The sequence below is a fragment of the Tenrec ecaudatus genome, chromosome 1 (genome assembly GCF_050624435.1).
Source record: "Tenrec ecaudatus isolate mTenEca1 chromosome 1, mTenEca1.hap1, whole genome shotgun sequence".
In the NCBI taxonomy this organism is placed as follows: Eukaryota; Metazoa; Chordata; class Mammalia; order Afrosoricida; family Tenrecidae; genus Tenrec; species Tenrec ecaudatus.
This window is the reverse complement of record NC_134530.1, coordinates 222428500-222448818: the sequence shown is the minus strand read 5'-3', so window position 1 is coordinate 222448818 and position 20319 is coordinate 222428500. Positions and strand designations below refer to the sequence as shown.

General features: G+C 55.1%; 1 protein-coding gene across 1 annotated transcript in view; it reads left to right on the top strand.

Annotated features, from left to right (window-relative positions):
* Positions 1–20319, top strand: part of PIK3C2B (phosphatidylinositol-4-phosphate 3-kinase catalytic subunit type 2 beta) — an 83269-nt gene that overhangs the window by 43968 nt on the left and 18982 nt on the right. The window contains exons 14-24 of the mRNA XM_075529265.1: positions 2675–2842; positions 3489–3600; positions 6265–6407; positions 7975–8163; positions 9493–9586; positions 9749–9843; positions 10413–10593; positions 11282–11389; positions 11983–12075; positions 13385–13514; positions 14390–14526. Coding sequence (XP_075385380.1) covers positions 2675–2842; positions 3489–3600; positions 6265–6407; positions 7975–8163; positions 9493–9586; positions 9749–9843; positions 10413–10593; positions 11282–11389; positions 11983–12075; positions 13385–13514; positions 14390–14526 — 1450 coding nt within the window. The remainder of the gene's footprint in view (positions 1–2674; positions 2843–3488; positions 3601–6264; positions 6408–7974; positions 8164–9492; positions 9587–9748; positions 9844–10412; positions 10594–11281; positions 11390–11982; positions 12076–13384; positions 13515–14389; positions 14527–20319) is intronic.

The following is a 20319-nucleotide window of genomic DNA, read 5'->3' as shown; positions in this document are numbered from 1 at the left end:
CTGACCCCAGCAGCCCTGCCAGGGGTTTCTGAGGATGTGCATCTTTATGGAAGAAGCGAACCTCGTCTCTCTCCCAAGGAGCAGCTGGTGGCTTTGAAAAGCCAACCCTGTCAATAATCCCATGCTTACCCGACGGCAGCACCAAGGCTGGGCATTCTCTTCATCTGATTCTGCTCAGCTAGCTGCAGGAGCCATCTCCGTGCCAGTGTCCCCGGTCCAGGCCACTGACACAGTGACTGATCACTCAAAGCTCGCTGCTGTCCAGTCGATGCTGACCCTGTAGGACGAGGTAGCACTGTCCCGGGGAGTTTCTGAGATCGTCCCTCTTTACGGGGCTAAAAAGCCTTGTCTTTCTCCCTCCGAGTGGCTGGGAACTGCCAACCTGGCCATCACAGCCCAATCATAACCACTGTGGCCCAGGGCTCCTCCAGGGGCTGGTAGTTGGAGATATTTGTGCATGGGGGTGTTATTCATATCCTGGCTTCAGGGCCATGGCCACAGGGCCCCATAGCAACCCACCGACAGGCCTTGCCTGCATGATGCAGTACCCGCTTTTATTTAAAAACGGTTTTTCAGAACATCTCCCCCCGTGGTTAAATCACTTTTAAATCGAGTTGTGTAATCATCATCAGTGCTAGAGAGTGCTCTCTCCCCTCCCACCTTGTTTGCCCCCTCACCCTTCCCATTTCCCACCTCCCCCACCCCACCTCCTCTATAAAGCCTTGCATTAGATCGTATCTCTATGCCTCTGCTCCTTCTGCGCTCCACAAGCTGGAAAACCTGCAGAAACAATGAAAATAAATGAATAACGTGGCAAGGATAGAACGATAATTATAGCGATAAAAGTACAAACAGTGGGTACGGAAAGAAAAGACCGCCGCGAATACTTGAAGAGGCCAGGGTAGGGCGAGCAAGAAATCCTCACACCTCGAAGAATCCCGTGAGATCTGCCAGCGGCTTCGTTAGGCTCGGCTCTCTGCAGATGGGTTTGGGGGTCCCGCTGCCCTCCGCAGCCTTCTCCAGACGGGGTGTTCGCAGTTCAGGCTCTGCTATGTTTCCCTTGGTCATGTTCGGATTTTGTGATTGTTGTCTGTGGATCACATGAGCTGGTGTGCTTCTTCCGTGGGCACTCGGTGGGCTCCTCACTTAGGCGGGCTGCTTGTTGGATGCGGTACCCCTTTCCCTGAGGAGGACACGGAGGGACAGCGGGGTGCGGGGCAGGACCAGGTCTGTGACCAGTTCATTCCAGGACTCCTTCCCGGAGGAAGAGGCAGCCTGTTTGGGCAATGGGATGTGGTGCTGAGGGCGGAGAGAACACCCGGGAAGGGGTGCAACATAGTGGCCATCCTGGCCCAGCCCTGGGCGTCAGTCCACAGTGGAGGTTTAGCGTCCCAGACACACCCAGAGACGGAGGAGAAGTGGCCCCAACTGGTTCTGGGCATTAAGGTTTCACTTGGAAAGTTTCACTCTGCCTTCCTCCACAGACACAAAGCGGGCAGCCTCATTCTCCGTGGGTGAACGGAAAGGCATGGGGACCAGCTCCCTCGCCCCTTTCCCAGGGGGTCAGCTGATTTTCCCACCACTGCCGTACAGGGATAAGCTCACTCTTAAAATAGGCCCTGCAGCCACGCTCTACCACCCCTGGCCAAGCCCAGCCGGCATGTCCGCTGGCTGCTGGAGGGGCCCTAATTATAGCCATGGGCCCCCCAGGCTCGAGGCAGCTGGGCCAACGCCGGGCGCTGCCAGTCTCTCATAGGAGGGAGGGAGAACCTCACTCAGATGGTGAGTCCCTGGAGGAGTGAGGGGTGGCCGTGGAGGGAGGCTACATTGTCCTGAGACTCCTGACCTCTGGGGTGCTTGCTGCCCACCTCTGGTGCCCTCTGGCATAGAGGGTGCTGTGCCCTGGCTCTGCCAGGAGGGTGTGACTATGGATGTTAGCCCAGGCTCCCCTAAAGGTAACGTGGGTGCTGTCTCTCTTCCCCTAGCTCTCCTCCCCTCCCTTCCTCACCTCAGTCCTTGCTTCTGCCCCTGAACTTGGAGGGAGCGGCCGGGTGGGGCTCAGACTGAGCAGCCACAGGAAGATCTGGGCTGGGTCTTGGCGCGGGCTCCACAGGTCGATGGGCCCTGGCTGTTCACCTTCTCACTGCTCGGGGAGTTGGCAGGAGTCTCATTCTCTGTGCTGTCGTGGGCTTTCAGCGATGAGAGCAAAACATCTGTACACCTCAGGGGAGGGGGCCAGGCGGTGCTGAGTGGACAGGTGCTGGGGGGCTGTGGAGGGCGCCTGGGTGAGCGGAGGGCAGAGGACCCCGTGCTGCTTCTCAGCAGGGGATCTGGGGCATCAGTGGGGTGGTCCAGCTGAAGGGGGACAAAGGCAGTTTCTCAGTGATCCTTGGGAGCAGGGCCAGAGCTTGTCCTATGTACTCCATTCCGGCTCTGACTGGCGCTGGGCTGCCTTGCAGCCAGAGGGGCTCACACAGAGGTAGGTTGTGTTGCCAGAAGCTCCAGGAGGCCCTGCCTGCAGCCGGGGCCTGGCCTGCTCCTGCAGGATGGCTTCCCTGGGATGCTCAGCCGGCATGCTGGAGCAAGCCTCCTGGTGTTTCAGCCTCCTCCTGGGCCCCCTGGACCTCACCGCCCCACGGATGGCCCCTCCTGACTTGGTGCCCTGTCCTTCTAGGATCTGCTTCCCTGTGCAGGTGAACAGGCTGCCGAGGGAGACCCTGCTGTGTGCCACGCTCTATGCACTGCCCATCCCCCCGCCTGGGAGCTCCTCGGAGGCCAATAAGCAGCGACGGGTACCTGAGGCTCTAGGCTGGGTCACCACCCCACTCTTCAACTTCAGGCAGTATGTGGCCCGGGGCAGTGGTTCTCAGCCCTGTGAGGGGTGGGAGGGACAGAGAGGGTCGCAGCTGCTGCATTGACTGTCTCAGGGGCGAGAGGACGATGCAGCAGCAGAGAGCAGGGGGTCTCGGCCCTACTGAGGGGGCCCAAACCCAGGACTGTGCTGTGAGCGCCGAGCTGGTGCCACAGGCCTGTTGGGGGAGGGGACAGGACATGGGAAAGCAATACTCGGATAACATGCCATCTGGTCTTGTCATTGGACGGAGCTTAGAGGTCATCCGGTCCTGCCGCTCCCTGCGCCCCGTGAAGGCGTTCCTGCTGCGGGGTTCATCCCGACCAGGGTGCAGCTAGCTCGGGAAGACTGCTGGCGGGTCAGAACTTCCAGGGCAGGACTCTGTGGAAGTGAAGGCCGGGGGGCCTGTGGGGTGAACCTGGGAGGAGAAGGCCGGGGGGCCTGTGGGGTGAACCTGGGAGGAGAAGGCCGGGGGGCCTGTGGGGAGAACCTGGGAGGAGAAGGCTGGGGGGCCTGTGGGGAGAACCTGGGAGTTCAGACAGAAAAGGCAGATTTCGGGGGTTGAGGGAGCCGGAAGGAGAGTGACAGTGTAGCCAGGGTTCCTTTGTTGCCTCCTCCCACCCTCCATCCTTCTCAGAGTGCTGACCTGTGGCCGGAAGCTTCTAGGCTTGTGGCCAGCAACCCAGGAGCACCCCAGTGCCCGATGGAGTGCACCCAACTTCCACCAGCCAGATAGCGTCATCCTGCAGGTAAGACCCAGCCCCGGTTCTTCCCTCCCACCCTTCAGAACCACTCCAGACTAAGTGCTACGTTCTCCCCGTGGAGCTCTGGGCTGAGACAGTGGGGAGCAGGCTGGACGCCTGGGCGTGGGATGACGGTGCGACTAGAACAGCCAAATGAGTATGGTTAGACCCAGAGTGGGAGCGTGAGTGTGGTGCTCTGTCCTGTAGGTCAGCTTTGATTTCAAGGAGCCTAAGCCTATAACCGATCCCACACAGGACCAGCCGGTTTTCCAGAGCCCCGTGCATTGAGCTCTCTTCTGGATAAATCTGCTCAAAACTAAGCTGTCCCCTCTTGGCCCTTGAGAGGAAGCTGTCCCCCAGCCAGGTGCCTGCTCAGTGCTTTAGTGGGGTGACCCAGTCTCACGCGGGAGGAGGAGTTTGTTAGCACCGAGGTGTAGTCACCAGTCCCCGACTTGTCTTTCCTGAGGCCCTGAGATGTTGTGACGTGGAAGAGGGAGAATTAAGGTTGATATGACATGAAATGGAACCTGTAGAAGGACAGCTCTGAAGAGCAGGCACTATGTCTGTCTTCATCACTTACTCCATGCCCGGTACTTAGTAAGGTTCCATACGTGCATGTGAGGTCCTGTGATCTAGAGCAACAATTCAGTGATGCTGTTCGCATCCAGAAGGCACCCAGCCCAGCCCAACTCAGGCCCATCAGCCCGATGCTGGTCCATCAGCCCTCTTCAGACGCGTGTAGTCACAGGCCATGCATGGTGAGGGATGGTGAGCCAGGAAGCAGAAATAGCATAGGCTGGTGGGTGCAGAGTTGAGTGGATCCGAAGTGGGTGGAACCGTGGCAGGACACTGACAGCTCTCAGGGTCAGCAGCAGAGTCCCAGCCGGCAGGAAGGTAAAGGGGCAGAGAAAGACAGGGAGTGAGTCTGTTTGCCTTGCTCTTATGCAAAAGGTTTATGACATCAGGGAGATATCATCAGGCTGTGATTTGATTGACAGGTCTGACTCTGTCCCTAGCCAGGAGTGTTTAGGAGCATCTGAAATCATCCTCACTACGAAAAACAGATTAAGGTTTAATTTACATTGTTTTGAGGGAAAGAAGGTAGGGCTCTGTGTAAAAACTGGCTCGCTCCGCTCTGATAGCGTTTGAGGAGAATGCACATTTATCTACGTCCTGGAGAAAGGGGGCCCAGTATCACAGACTTTAGAGTGGGGGCCTCTCATGTGGCGTACTGTCCTACCTCCCATTAGGCAGGAATGTGTCCCAGGCTACACTGATGGGGCCCCCAAGAGGCTCTACCTGGTGACTTTTCTGTCCAGTGTTCTGGATTGGAGCTGGGCCCCTCACCAAGATGTATTTGGACCTAGCCTATTCCTCACTTGCCCCTCTTTTAAAGATAATACTGGAAGCCAGAAAAATGAAAGATGATCTCACAGATGACCAACAGTGCATTCTTTTTCAAGGAGCATGCTTGCTGCTCTTTATTGCATGAGCCCCCACATGGCAGCCCCTCCGTCTGAGACAGGAGCCTAAGAAATGCTTTGTTGGGTGTGTGCAGTTCTTCAGTGTTAATGCGCCGGCATTTCACTAGCTGTTCTCTTGATGTACACATTTTTCTACTCTCTACCCTTCCAAAGAATGAGATAATGAATAGCTTTATAAACTTGTCCCCCCAAAATCAGAACACGGGTAAAATCGATGTAACACAAGATTTACTGTTTGCACTACATTCAAATGTATAGCCCATGGTACCGACTACACCCCAAGGTTACCCAACCATCGCCACTACCCATTTATAAAACAGTTTCCAAGCAGAGACTACAGAGTTCATAGCTAACACAATGACTATTCTCCCCTGCTCCTACCGCCTAGTGACCATTCATCTCCTTCCTGTCTGCATGCACTGCCTAGTGTAGCAGGTTCATAGACTGGAATCACAACCATGCTTGGCCTTTGGTATCTGGCTTATCTCACTCGGCATAATGCCTTCAAGGCTCACCTGTGCCATAGCACGTCTCAGACCTTCACTGAACCCTTTACGGTTGGATAATGCTCCGCTGTACGATGGGCGCTGTGTGCATCCGTCTGTCCGCTGATGGGACAGCAGGGTGTTTTAGCTTTGAGCTGCTGAGAGCAAGGTGCCCGCGCGGCCGGCTGAGTCCCTGCTCCCCCAGGTCCTCTGATCTACACCTTGGCATGGAAGCGCTTGGTTCCCTTGCCCACCTGCCCTCATGCTCCGCTTTTCCTTCCCATTTCTTACCTGGTGGCATAGTAATTATGTATCGGGTGCTAACCACCGGTCAGCAGTTCCAAACCACCAGCCACTCCATGGGCAAAAAACGAGGCCCTTTCCTCCCGTAAAGAGTTACAGTCTTGGAATCCCACAGGGCGCGGCGGTTCTACCCTGTTCTGTAAGGTCCTTATGAGTCAGCACAGACTCAATGGCTGTGTTTTCTTACCAAAAGTTACAGTGGAAAAACATTTTAGAGATCACCAAGTCCGACGGTGTCATTTTATAGACAAAGCATCAAGGGAGGGAGGGAGAGAGGTACGAGGCAGGGGTGCTGGGGTGAGAGAGGGAAGCCAGAGTCCCGGTGGGTGGGGGCACCCCCCTCAAACTGACTGCTTTCATTTCTCCCTGCTCGGATCGGCTCTGCTGTCGCCCACCAGATCGACTTCCCCACCTCCGCCTTTGACATCAAGTTCACCAGCCCTCCAGGAGACAAGTTCAGTCCCCGCTATGATTTTGGCAGCCTTCGGGAGGAAGACCAAGGCAAGCTTAAAGACGTCATGCAGAAGGAGTCCCTGTACTGGTGAGGCCCAGGGTGCCCCCATGCACCGGTCAGGGCCCCCACCAAGCCCCTGTCGCCCTGCTGTGGGAGTGGAGGAAGGACAGGGAGTGCCTTGCCATCTAGGCAGGAAGAAGTAGAGGGGAGAGGCTCTGTGGAGGCCAGCCCCCAGGCCCTGTGCCCCAAGCTGCTACTGGGAAAAATGGAGTGGAGATGAGAAATGGGTGTGCCCATCCCCATGCTGGCCACTTGACCCAGGCTGACCCCAGAGGGTGGGGGCTTGGTCCTCCACCCTACATCTGCAGTCAGCCGCCCAGTCCACTGGGGCAGCTGGCTACTGTCCTCCACACCCCGCCCACAGTCTTTGCATTACTCTGGCACTGTCGCCTTCCATGGAGGATCAGATGTCCATGCAAGCCGTGCTCTGTCTGGGTAACAGAGGCCAGGCTGATCTCAGCCTCCAGCCATGGAGAAGGCAGGGTGGGAACCCAGAGCTGTAGTTGCTGCTGGGATTTGGGCTCCCAGGTCCGCTCTCTGTACACCTCTCTGCCTCACACGTGGTCCTGTGCAAGGGTGGGGAGATGTGGGAGGAAAGGGGTGCTTCTCTCTCCCTTCCTCCCTCATAGCCCACCTAGGGCAGCCAGAGCAGCTGCAGGCCTCCCCTGCCCCCACACCTCTGAGGACCCTTCACTTCATTAGCCCCTCGGCTGCCTTCTCCCATTAGACACCTGATCTCCAGCAAGGCCCAATTAGCTGCAGATCCTATTAAACTGCCAGCTGGCTGGCCCCAGGAGGCCCCCAGGCCTCTGAGCTGCCCATTCCTGGCATGTGGGAGCCACTGCCCTCTGGTGGCTTAGCCTGGGATGCGCTCCGGAGAGGTGGCCCACGTGCCACCCCTGGTCTGTGGGGCCTCAGTCTGAGTTGTCCCCTGAGTTGGGATCCAAGGTGAGATGGGGTCCCCGGTCCCTAGACATGGTCGTATGTTGGACTCACTGGGGATCCTTAGCAACTGCTCACGCCTGGCTCCTGGCATTGAGTGAACACACTTCTTGCTGCGACCTCTCGCTCTGCACGTGCTGTGTATTCCACATGTGTGCAATCACACGGCATCTGTCCTTTTGCAGCTGATTAGTTTTTCTCAGCAGAATGTCCTCAGGGTCCCCTCCACACACACACACACACACACACGCACGCGCGCTGTGGCGAACATCGGGACGTGTGACCTCTCTGGCTGGCGGTGCAGTACCTCACTCCTGGGTGGGTGGCTTGGCCATTTTCTGCTATCCAGTCAGCCTCGGACAGACATTTTGGTTGTTTCCGTCTCCTGGCTGTTGTGGAAATTGCCTCAGTGCACCCTGACCGGGGGATGGGCTCCTGCTTGCTCCTGCCCTTCACGCCTCTGGGTAGATCATGACTGCCAGGCTGTTTACGTAGTGCACCATGCAGATGTCACAGCCTGGGCATGAGGGCTTTACCAAGCGCCCCAGGCGATACTGATGACCAAGCAGCAGGAGTTGGGGAACCTCTGCGTGGGGGTGCATGCAGCCCTTCCCGCCAGCGGACTCGGCTCCCTACCACCCCCGCCCCACAGGCTCACGGATGCTGACAAGAAGCACCTGTGGGAGAAGCGGTACTACTGCCACTCCCAGGTGAGCACGCTCCCTCTGGTGCTCGCCAGCGCCCCCAGCTGGGAGTGGGCGTGCCTGCCCGACATCTATGCCCTGTTGAAGCAGTGGACCCACATGAACCACCAGGATGCCCTGGGGCTCCTGCATGCCACGTGAGTGTGACACCCACCTTCCCCCACCCTTGTGCCCTCCTGAAGCCAGTGCTTGGCACCACCACCCCGGAGCTGCCAGGCCTTGGGAAATGGTGAAGTGGGCCAGTCTCCACGTCTCTTCACAGCTCCTTGTTACTCGGTCCCACCCTCACTTCCAGATAGCTTGAAATTCCCACCTGAATATCTTAGCAAGGTGTCCTTATCCTCAGCTTGGCGTTTATTTTGTTTATAGCTTTTGATTATTTATGCTTCCTTTTGAGGTATAACTTACAGGCAGGAAAATGCCTAAACCTGAAGTGTGTATTTGCTGAATTTTGACAGATAATAAGCCTGTCTCTCTCACGCCTTCCCCTGAGGGCCTCTTTGAGGAGGGGACATGGGCTCCCAGTCTCAGGCTCCTGCTATCTAGTTACCTGGCTGGTTTCTCCCTTTTCTCAGTTTTCTAAATTGACCCAATCCACGTGCCTCCTTTTGGGACTTTTTGAGGCAATGATCTTGCTAATCCTCCCTCAAGTAATTCAGTCAAAGCATGCTGGCTTAAATAAGCATAGATAAAGTTCTGGTGTTTGTCCAGTAGTCTTTGCATTTAAGGATTGAAGCAAAAAATAATAATAAATAAACCCAAACAACTCACTGCCATCAGGTCGATTTTGAGTCATAGTGGCCCTGTGGAGGGTTGGTGAGGTTGTACATCCTCGTCTTACTCCTTTGGAGTGACTGGTAGGTTTGACTTGCTGACCTTGTGATTAGTATCCCAGTGACTAAGCCACTGCAGTACTGGGCTTCTTAAGGATAGCATTCGCTCAATAGGACAGCACAGAACTGCTGCCTTGGGTTTTGGAAACCATCGATCCATCATTGAGGGAGCGAGCAGACAGCCTCATCTTTCTCTGGCAAAGCAGTGGGTGGGCTCAAACTCCCGGCTTTATGGTTAGCAGCCCAGTGTGTAATCGCCTGGACCACCAGGGCTCCCAAAGGTGGTACCAGGGCACAGTAACGCTGTAACCCTCGTGAAGGTGCTTCGATTGGAGGGTTGCTGACCTAGGGGCCCGCTTGCAGGAGCTCTCTGGGAGTGGGGAGGGGGCTGCTGACTTAATCCCGTTCCTCTAAGTGACAAGGCACAAGTGTGGCCGTGGCCAGAGGTGGACTCTGACTGTAGGGTGGGGTCATTCTGGAGAAGGTGTGAAGGACCTTGGAGATGTTTTGGTGCATTCTGGGAACCTCGTCTTTCCTACATGGAGACCTTTCTTCACTCTGGACTCCAGGTGGATTAGAAGCATGTGCCGCCCAGTCCAGGGCTGGGCATCAGGGCCGGCGTCTGTTTTACAGATTCCCGGATCAGGAGGTGAGGCGCATGGCTGTCCAGTGGATCAGTTCACTCTCAGACGCTGAGCTGCTAGACTACTTGCCCCAGCTGGTACAGGTGGGTGGACAGGCCTGCCCCCCATTTCTGATGGCCCGACCCCAAGACCCCAAGTCAGCCTGCACTCTGGCCCTGAGAACCTGAGACCCCCTGAGGGCTGTGCTCTATGTAGCTGGCAGCAGGACCGATGTGTCAACTTCCCCGCCCCCTCCCTCCTTCCAGGCGCTGAAGTATGAGTGCTACCTGGACAGTCACCTGGTGCGTTTCCTCCTCAAACGAGCAGTCTCTGACCTGCGAGTGACTCACTACTTCTTCTGGTAACGTGGCTCTGGAAAGGTGGCAGGGAGAGAGGTGGCCTTCACGTGGGTGGGGCTTTCCATCTAAAGCCTGCAGGTGTGGGCGAGGGACTTCTGGTCCTCAGAGGTTGCTGTGCCCTTGAGCTTCCATCTTACCCTCAGGGTGTTCCAATTTACCTCAGTGTAGCTCAGTGGGGTGGTCCCTGCGCCTCCTGGCAGAAACAATGCAGGGCAGCCAGGTGCACGGGGGTGGGAGTGGGGGTAGGGGTGGGGGATGGGGAGGGAGGGGGTGTCTCTGAGCTCTCTGCTTAAAGAGGAAGTGGACGCAGACCTGGATGTCGCCTTGGTGACGCCTCTCTCTGTGTGTCTGCTCTGCTGGGCTCCCACCCATGGCGACCACAGGTGGCAGAGCGGGACTTTCTCCCATGGAGCCACTGGGGGTGGGGGGGGTGTTGAAACACCTCCCTTGGGGCTGGCAGCCCAGCGCTTTCCCTGCCCAGTTTGGGGTGGGCTTTGCTGGGTGTGGCCCCCTTGCTTGGGATTCCTCAAGTGTCCTGACCCGGTCCCTACCCGTCCCCGCTGCCTTGCAGGTTGTTGAAGGATGGTCTCAAGGACTCCCAGTTCAGCATCCGCTACCAGTACCTGCTGGCAGCCCTGCTGTGCTGCTGTGGCAAGGGCCTGCGGGAAGAGTTTAATCGCCAGTGTTGCCTGGTCAACACGCTGGCCAAGCTGGCCCAGCAGGTCCGCGAGGCCGCACCGTCTGCCCGGCAGGTGAGGCTGCCACTGACCATCTCTGGCCCCGAGCGTCTGCAGCCTGCCTGACCTGACTGAGGGCTGGGGCGGGGTGGGCTCTGTCTTGAAAGCACACGCCCCAGTCAGACCATCCACCTGTGAGCTGGCTACAGCCGGTGGAGGGTGTTCTCCCTGGCCGGCCAGGTGTTACAGTGTTGATGGGACGATGGCCGCTAAGACTGCGCAGTTGTGCAGGTTGTTCACTGCACAAGCGCCCCTGGCCAGAGGTTGGGTACCAGGCTGTGAGTCATGGCTCAGGTCCACGGCCCCCCCGAAAGGCTGCACCTTTAGATCTCTGCACAGAGGGGGTTTGTTGAGCCAGGAGTGTTCCCCATTGCCCCTGTTTGCAAGTTGTGAAGTTCCAGAGTAAAGGGTAGGCCGCTGACAACAGCCTGACTAGAGCTCCCCTTGGGAAGCAGCCTGAGTGAGTTCTTCATTCCTGCGTCCCGATATTGGTCACTTTCCAGGGCTCCGTAGGCCCTGGACCTTGGTGCCCCGGCTCTGCCCCTGGCTGGGGAGGTGACTCAGGTGGATTTCTTTCTGAAGGGCCTCCTGAAAGTGGCCCACCATCCTCATGGGTGGTAGTCATCCCAGCCACCTCTGGAGACCCCTCCCGGGGGAGGCCTGGTTCTGAGGGCAGCTGGCAACTCCCCCCTCTCCCTCACAGGGCGTCCTCCGAGTGGGCTTGGAAGACGTGAAGCAGTTCTTTGCCCTCAACGGCTCCTGCCGCCTGCCGCTCAGCCCCAGCCTGCTGGCCAAGGGCATCGTGCCTAGGGTGAGTGACTGGTGGGGGAGGGGGGGAGTCAGGGGCTCCAGGTGGGCATGATCTGCAGAAGTGTGGCTGTTGAGAGCTACAAGGAGGAACGGCACATTGGGGGTCTTCTACAAACAGCTGTGCGGGCTGCAGGACTTGGGGTGGGGCTGGCTAAGTGTCTTCCCCCTGCAGATGTTGGAGATGAAGGCAGGGGCGGGCATATGGTGGGGGAAGGGCAGCTCTCATCTCCCGTGACTTGTGTCTCGTGTACTTTCCCGGTGCTGGGCTCTGCTTCAGGCAGGCTATTGGCATTGTTATGAGGCCATTATGCAGAGGGGCGAACTGAGGTCCCTACACCTCAGAAGCCACACAACTAGCCAGTCAGGTGCAGAGTGGCCTGTAGGGCTGAGGGAGTGGGTGCTGGAGTCAGGGCAGTGGCAAATGCGCCAGGATGAGGGCAGTCAGGAGGCGGGAGGACCCTATAGGAGGTCCTGAGAAATCTGGTGGAAGTGATGGGCGGGCCTTGACCCGCACTGTGGGAAGGCAAGGTGGGATCTGAGCAAAGAGGGTCTTTCTCCACCCTGACCCTGCCCACCACTCTCCTGGCCACACAGGACTGCTCCTACTTCAACTCCAATGCCGTCCCCCTCAAGCTCTCCTTCCAGAACGTGGACCCGCTGGGGGAGAACATCCGTGTCATCTTCAAGGTGAGGGCCCTTCACTAGAGGCTGCAGGGTGGGGACAAGGTGGGAAAGACAGGGCAGGAAGCAGTGTGGGTAGCTGTTCTCTCCGCCACCATTCCCTGCTGGTGAATATCGCCCAGGGTGTGGCCCCCAGGGGGCTGGGGACAACGGGCAGCCCAGCCTATGAAAGTGCTTTCTGGGAGACAGAGCCATACCAATAATGGCAGGGGTAAGATGGTGAGCAGCTTGTCCCTGGGAGCATCCAAGCAGACGCTGCATGACCGCACAGCAGGGGAACTGAAGAGGAAGTGAATTATTATATCTAGTGCAGGGGGAGTAGATAAAACCTGAGCGCCCGTCTTTCTCCAGGACACCAGGGATTCTGAGACGGCTCAGAGCATGTGATCTAGTTGCTGGGTGGGGGGAAGGAGGGACCATGCATGTCCATGAGTGAGCAGTTTGCACCGTGTTTGTGCGCATGCGTTACAAAATTCAGGATCCCAGGTGGTGCAGTGGGCTGCTGGCCACAAGGTCCTCCAGTCAGGCTCCCAGCCGCTCCTCGAGAGGAGGCTGAAACTGCAGCTGCCATCAACATGTAAAATCTCTCAGAGCCGAAGGGTAGTTCTACCCTGTTCTCGGTCATTATGACTCAGAATTGACTTGATGGCAGCGAGTTTTTGGTTTAAGTTCCAAGTTTACAGAAATTGGCCTGATGGTCAGAGAGGACTGCACGGGGCGTGGGGGTGGGGGGACGACACGCGACACGATTACCTCAAAACCAAACTCGCTTGCCATTGAGTCGACAGGGCAGAATCAGTCAGCTCTGGATTTCTGAGACTGTAACTCTGGGGTAATAGAAAGCCTCCTCCTTCTCCCTGGCAGCAGCTTGTGGTTTCAAACTTGCGACCTTGTGGCTAGCAGATCAACATGTCATCTCTACACCACTGTTTAAAAACTTATTGCTGTTGAGTCAGTTTAAACTCACAACAAGCCCATAGGACAGAGCAGAAATGCCCCCTCTAAGATTTCTAAAGCTACCCCGTCTTTCGCCTGCTGCAGGGTTGAGTTTGGAGCCCTGCCTTTTCAGTGCATGGTGGAGCGATTGATTGAACTGCTGGAGGGAAATGTAGATCTAATCCAGGTGGGAACGTGGGGTGGAGGGAGGGGGTGCGTGGGACTCAGCCTGGACACAGTGTAAAGGCTACTGGGACATCGCTGTGCTGGGAGCCGATGTGTGCTGAGTGAGCAGGTCAAGGTGCAAGATGGGAGGACAAGGCAGGCCCACCTGGGAGGGGGTTACGGAGTCCTGAGGTCACGCTCTTCCTCCATCCAGTGTGGCGATGACCTTCGCCAGGACATGCTGACCCTGCAGATGATCCGAATCATGAGCAAGATCTGGGTGCAGGAGGGACTGGACATGCGCATGGTCATTTTCCGCTGCTTCTCCACGGGCCGGGGCAGAGGTCAGTAGGAGTAGAGGGCTGGCCTTCTGTCTGCCCTCTGCTCATTCCCCAACCTGGAAGATGTAAAGGAAAAGATGGGTTCATAAGAAGCTACAAAGTACAAATATGCTTGATACTACTGATGTGTGGCTTGTTCTGAGAGCTGTAAGAACTCCCAATAAAAAGATCTTTAAAAAAGCCAACGAACCAAAGAAGCTGCCAAATGGCATTTAAAATAAAGAAAGCAGATGTGGAGATGTAACATCCAAACCTAGTCTATCGACTTTGGCCCCTGATTGAAACTAAGTTAAAAAGTTTTTTTTTTTTTTTTAAATTTTTTTTTTAATGGAAACAGTTGACGTCACTTGAATATGGACTAGGCATGAGATCATATGCATGCTGATTTTCGATAGGATGAGGGAATGCACCGTGGTATGCCTGTGTTAGTGATATGCTTGAAGTGAAATGCCATGGAATTGCTTTAACATACTCCAGCCAGGGAAAGGAGGGGGGAGGGAGGAGAAAAAAAGCCGAGTTGGGCAAGTGAACTAGATGAAAGAGTATTAGCAAAATGTTAACTTTTCAAGGTGGATGGTGGTTACATGTGAATCCTTGATAGGATGTCCCCTCGTCTTAGCCGTGTGTCTAAAGCTGTCCGTCAGAGCAAGAGACAATGCACAAGGAGCGGCCACATGCTTTCTGGGGGAGCAGCAATTGGAGCATGAGAGGGAATGACCTTCCTGTGTCCACTACCGCCTTCCCCCAAACTCCAGCCTTATTGTCAGTCTCTGTCCAGCTGCCCTCAAGCTAAATGGAAAGAGAACCTTCCCACGTGCAGCCCTCCCCCTGCAGTCCCCTTCACTCTGCTTGGGGGGCTGCCCCCTGCTCTCCCTCAGGCATGGTGGAGATGATTCCCAACGCCGAGACCCTGCGCAAGATCCAGGTGGAGCACGGGGTGACCGGCTCCTTCAAGGACCGGCCACTGGCCGACTGGCTGCAGAAGCACAACCCTGGGGAGGACGTGTATGAGAAGGTAGGCGCCGGGGCTGCGGGGGTGGCGGGTGGCTGCTGTCAGACGATCCTCATTGTTAGTAACAAACACACGCGTCTGACCTTCGAGAGCAGAAATCTACTTTCTCACGTTAAGGAAAATAGGAAACATCGAGCTGATTCTGACGCGGCCACCCTATAGGGCAGGGGAGAAGATTTCTGAGACTGAGTTTCTGTGACTTTTTGTTTACTTATAGAGAGCTCCCCTCTCTCTCAAAGGTGGATCACTCAGACTTCTCTGTACCTACAGTTCATCGGTAACTTTGTAGATGTGTGTCAGTATAATTATTGTACCTGGTTTGTAATAATTATACCCACAGTTTGGTTGTTTTTTTGTGTGGTTTTTTTTAACATTCTTCTCCTCTTGACCAGTACTCCAAGGTCAAAATAGATATTTGAAGTCCTAGAAGAGATCATAGGTTAAAAACAAGGGGCTGAGAGGCTCAAAGATCTGAAAAAAATTGTTTTTGATACCCCCTCTTCCCCCCAAAAGACGATATTTCTTTTTTTTTTTTTGAGCAGAAACAGAAATAGCTTTAATAGGTGTGGGGAGCTCTGCGACCTAGGCCAGCAGGTCAGGGAAGTGGTGCTCAGCAGCTGGGGCCAAGGGTTTTTAAAGGGGTGGTGAGGAATGTAGGGCAATTAGCATATGGGGTCTGGAAACCGGGAGGGAGAATTGCTTGTGACTTCTTGAGGCTTTCTTTGAACCAGGAACATCTGGTTTCACTGGTTATCCTATTTGCCGCCGGCTGCTGCAGACCTTTGGGATGTGCAGGGAAGCATGTGCAGCTTAGTCCAAACGGGTTGGCTAGTTCAGACCCAACCCAAACATTCCAAACTTCTTAATATTGGTAATGGGGTGACGTTTTCTGCCTTTACTTCCTGCTGAGATAGAGCGAAGAAGGGGATAGAGAGTTGGAAGGTTCGGGGCCTGGCCGGTGGGCAGTGGACTGTAAGGGTGAAGAAGCTGATTGAAGGTCAGGTGGATATCTTTCCTCCGTTCCTGCAAGAATCAGAAGTTGCTCATTCAGAGAGGCTCTGGAGGTTCGAGAGGAGAGGAGGGATGGGCTGTGTCCCAGCCAAAGTAGGGCCATGACAGCACGGAGCCCATGTCCCTACTTCTCCCGAGTTTTGGCACCAATGTAAAGGCGAAACTGAGGAACAGGGAGGAAGATGGACATGACAGGTCGAGGGAGAGCTTTATTTGGTGGGGGAAGCTCCCAGGCGAGGTTCTGTGACCTAGGCCAACAGGTCAGGGAAGTGGTGAGGACGATATTTCTTTATGGGAGTAGAGAGCCTCATTTTCCTCCTCGGGATGGCTGGTGGTTTTGAACTGCTGACTTTGCGGTTAGGAGCCCAAGCCATCCCAGAGCCCCTTTTTCACAGTTCTGAGATTGGTGGGGGTGGGTATTTGACACCAAAATGACCCCAGGGTCCAGAGTGGGGGGAGAACAGTGGCAGTGAGCAGGCGTCACAGGGGAGGGGCCAGTAAGGCGGTTAGGTTATGTCACTGTGGCTGAGTCACTCCACACAGTCGTCCCCGTCACCACCACCACTCATGTAATAAATGTGATGGATGTAAGCACACCCCTGCCAGCATGCTGCTGGTCATGATATCCACCAGGGGCGGGGAGGGGGGGTCCACCCTGGCCATTGGGGGAGGGGAGGAGGAGCGGTGGGTAACTGTGGGGGTGGGGATGGAAGAGGTGGGATTTGCTCTGTGCACCCACGCAGCAGGCACCGAGTTACTGCACCTGGTGATGACAACACAACTGCCGCCACCTGCCAACTACGCCTTTTGGGTCCCCTAGGGAGTGTCCTGGTGGATCGAGCTTTGGAGAAGGGGAGGAGGGGGCAACCTTTGAGAACCCTGGTATCCATCCTGAGTGGGGTCCACCGTCCCCCCTGTTCTTGATGGTTCGGTGGCACCTGACAGAAGGGGATTTTTTTGAAGAACGGCTGGAGGCCCTTGTAGACCCACCCTCTTTTCATAGATAGGAATGAACTGAGATTCACTCTGTTCCTTGCCGTCAACCAAGGATGTTAGAAAGGGGGCTGGCTGGTGCCGCAGGTGGGACTTCACTGTGTGGTAGGCCTTTCGTGGCCTGTTCCAGGTCTGGTCCACAGGTTCACAGGGCTAGACCCTGGGATAACTGGGTGTAGGGGAGAAAGGAACAAGTCACAATAGCCAAACTCATAAGAGACTGATTATATACATATACATTTAACTTACAAAGGGATCGCTTTTAGATTAGTCAATGCATTTTATCCCTGAGGGGGTCGGGGAACCTGCATAGGAAGCCAGAAGATAAACAGAATGTTGTTTACTGAACATGTAATTAGATGCTCTTAAAAGGTCTTCCATGTTTTATATTCCCCAGGCTTTCATCCCTGCTGTGCTCTCTCTATCCCTGCTCTCTTCCTGTGCCAGCTCCTCCGGTCTTACTACTTTAACCACCTCCCATGTGCTGCTGACCTCCAAAGCCAGTCCTCTTCGCCCTCTCGCCCTCTTCCCGGCTGAGCTTTCGGCGTGGGAGCCCCCGGCCTGAGGAACAGATCCACTCGTGTTGCACCCTGCCTCCGCCTCAGTGCGGGCTAAACCAACCTTCCCGTCTCCCTCCCGTTTCCCCGGCGGTCTGCGTGCTCCCTGCCATTCCACGGCAGGAGGCGCTGCATTCAGTCACCGGCCTGGAACAGTGATTGCTCTCCCTGCTGCTCTTGCCTCACTGCGTGCTATACCGAGAGTCTGCTTCCAAAGGGCTCCCAGCCCACCCTCTTCTTCCCAGTCCGTAGCCATGCTTTACTGTAGCTCCTTCTTCCTCTCCATCGCTCACGTGGATTCTTGAGTTTTGTTTCATTTTGTAAGAACAGGGCTCACGCTCGCCCGTGTCCTTCCTTTGAGGCTCCCAAGCAGTGTGCTCCCTGCCCCTCACACCCCAGCCCCGTCTACCCGTGTAGACTCGTCCGCTGCACGTCCCCCTCTCATGCTCACGGGCACTCTCGCTGAGGGGCCCCTGCGGCTTCCTTCATGCCTTTACATCATGGTAGTCCCTTTACCTCTTCCCCATCCTTTGAAACCCACCCCTTCTCTGATGCCCCACGTGGAGTGAGTGCCCTTCTGGGTGTTCTTGGTACTTATATCCATCACATTTATTGCATGATTCTTGCTGCATCGGAAGGGTGCCACCCTAAAGCCAGCACCTAGCACAGTGGTGCCGCTTAATGCCTGAGAAACACATGGAAGATAAAGACTGCATGGGGGTAAGGAGGGGAGAATCCCCAAGAGTAGAGGGAGCCCTGGTGGTGTCATGGTTATGCGTTGGGCTGCGATCCACATAGTCAGCAGTTCGAAACCTCCAGCAGCTCTGTGGGAGAAAGACGGGACTTTCGATTCCAGTGAACAGTTGCGTCTCAGAAACCCACAGTGGGTCTCTACGAGTCAGCATTGCGTCCGTGGCAGTGAGTTTACGATAGGGGGCGTTGTGTTGTGTGGAGACAGGGTATGTTTGCATTAAAAGGAAAGCACCTCATCAGGTGAAAACATGCATGACATCTATGAAAGAAGTGAGTTAAGATCATCACATTATCTACCCACAAATCCATTCACTGCACTGGATCTTAACTCTCTCATCCGGGAGACTGGTCTGTTAATAAAGGCCCTGGCCTCTCTAATGGTCTGTACAGTGTTTAACGTCAATCCCTGGAAGATAGCTACTTCTAGTAGTTCCTTCCAGAGACTTCCAGAAGAGAACGAGATAGATCTTCCCCTTGAGCAGCTACTTATTACAGAGGTTCCCTGAGAGCCTACAAGTGAAGGCCCTCTAGTCAGAAGACAGGCCCCCGATGCCACGAGATGACAGGCCAGTAAGACTCTAACACCCTTCAGGGCTTCGTGAGATGAGAATGTGGACTCATTTTCCCATAGGCATGTGGCCCCATCCCGGGGCTGGTGCCCGGAGTGGTTTGAGCCCGGGAGGAATCACTCCAGGGGAACAGAGAAGGAGTAGAGCTGGTCATCAGCAAGCCAGGCCAGCGGAACATCCGGCAGAACCAAGGCTGTTTCACAGGCAGGCACTGCACACGTTTCCGTTTACAGGCAACGTGTCTATACCCGTGTGTCTGTCAGTGCCCGTCATGGGCTCCATGTGAGGGGACTGTCGTTTGCTAGGTTTATGTTAGGACAGACCACAAGAATATTCTAGGACAGGGGAATGTTCAAGAAGAGCTGTAAATGAACTGTCTGACAGCCAGCTTGTCCACGTATCAGACCTCGCGCAGTGTCAGAGGAAGCCAGCCTATAACCACCGAAGGGTCAGCAGGCGCAACTGTACGGTGGTAATACATGAAGATCACAGTAAAGTCATAGAGGATAGGAAAGACAGGAGAGAGAATGAAATGAAGGAGTCAGACACGTTTCATAGTAGCATGCTCACCTCAGCTCCTCTTGGTGGTCCGGTCGAGGTGGGAGAAGAGGGAGTGTCTTTGATGTCTTGGGATATTTATAGGTAGCCATTGGACATGCATATTCAGTAGTTACATCCGTCACAAGGTGGGTGGTAACTACAGTAAAGTCCCTGAGCTCACAGGTGAGGAAACCTAATACCTGCATTCGGGGAAGGTATGAGGGGGGCTGGGTGACACTGCAGGAGGAGCTAACAAAAGGATACTGTCTGTTTCTGTAGGGAGACAAAAATCAACCATGTGCTCACTTTAAGGCAGCATGGCTGTTAGTGGAGAATCTGTGGGAACGCTGTTTAAAGCAGGATAATGTACTTGGAATTTATCTCTAACTTACCAAAGTGGTGGCTTTCCTACCGTGGAATACTACCTTTCCAGATTCCCTCTGCTATAATTTAGGGAATATATTCCTGACCATATTACCCTCAGTGTTAGTTTCCCACAATGCAACAGCCAGGGAAGCCAGAGGATGGATCTGAATAGTAACTAACAGCTCCAGCTCCTGACTGACCGCTAGGGAAACAGCCGGCGACCAACTCTGTGAAGCGGCAGACGGATGAGCTCTACCCGAGCATGGCCGACTTCCAGTCCAAAGGGCTGAGGTTGTGCTCACAGCACAAGCCCGCATGGAATGCCTTTGGGGAAGGAAGGTCTGAGACAGGACTGGGAGTTGGGGGTGGTATTGCTGGTCGGGCAGTATCTTTTCCTTCACGTATGCATCTTCCTTTTCTTAGAAATTGTTTTCTCTCTCCTTCCAGAGGATGTGCTCTGTGAGATATTTATACATTTTCCATTCTCTGTTCCCTGTGAACTAATCATCCAGTTGTAGTGTGACAAGGAGCGAGGTGTGGGCTGCAGGGAGGGCTTCTGCTTGTGGCTGACATTAAAATAGGCTTCCTGGAACAGCCGAGGAGCTTGCTCTGAGGCCTATAATCCGCTTGGGCTAGAAGATCCCGACATCCTGAGGGGTGGGAGACAGTGTCCCCGCAGTCATGGACTTTTCACCTAGGGGCCCTAGTGATGCTCTCAGGCAAGCCTTGGATTGCTAGCTCAGGTCAGTGGTTCAAACCTACCAGACACTCCTGGAGAGAAGGAAGAGGCTATTTGTTCCCATAAAGATTTACAGCCTCAGTGTAACATATGACAAAATAATAATTTATGAATGATGAAGGGTTCATGACGGAGGGAGGAGAAGGGAGGGAGGGGGGAAATGAGCAGCCAATATTAAGGGCTCAGGTGGGGGGCAAATGTGAGAATGATGATGGCAACAAATGTACAGATGTGCTTGACACAATGGATGTATGTAGGGATTGTGATA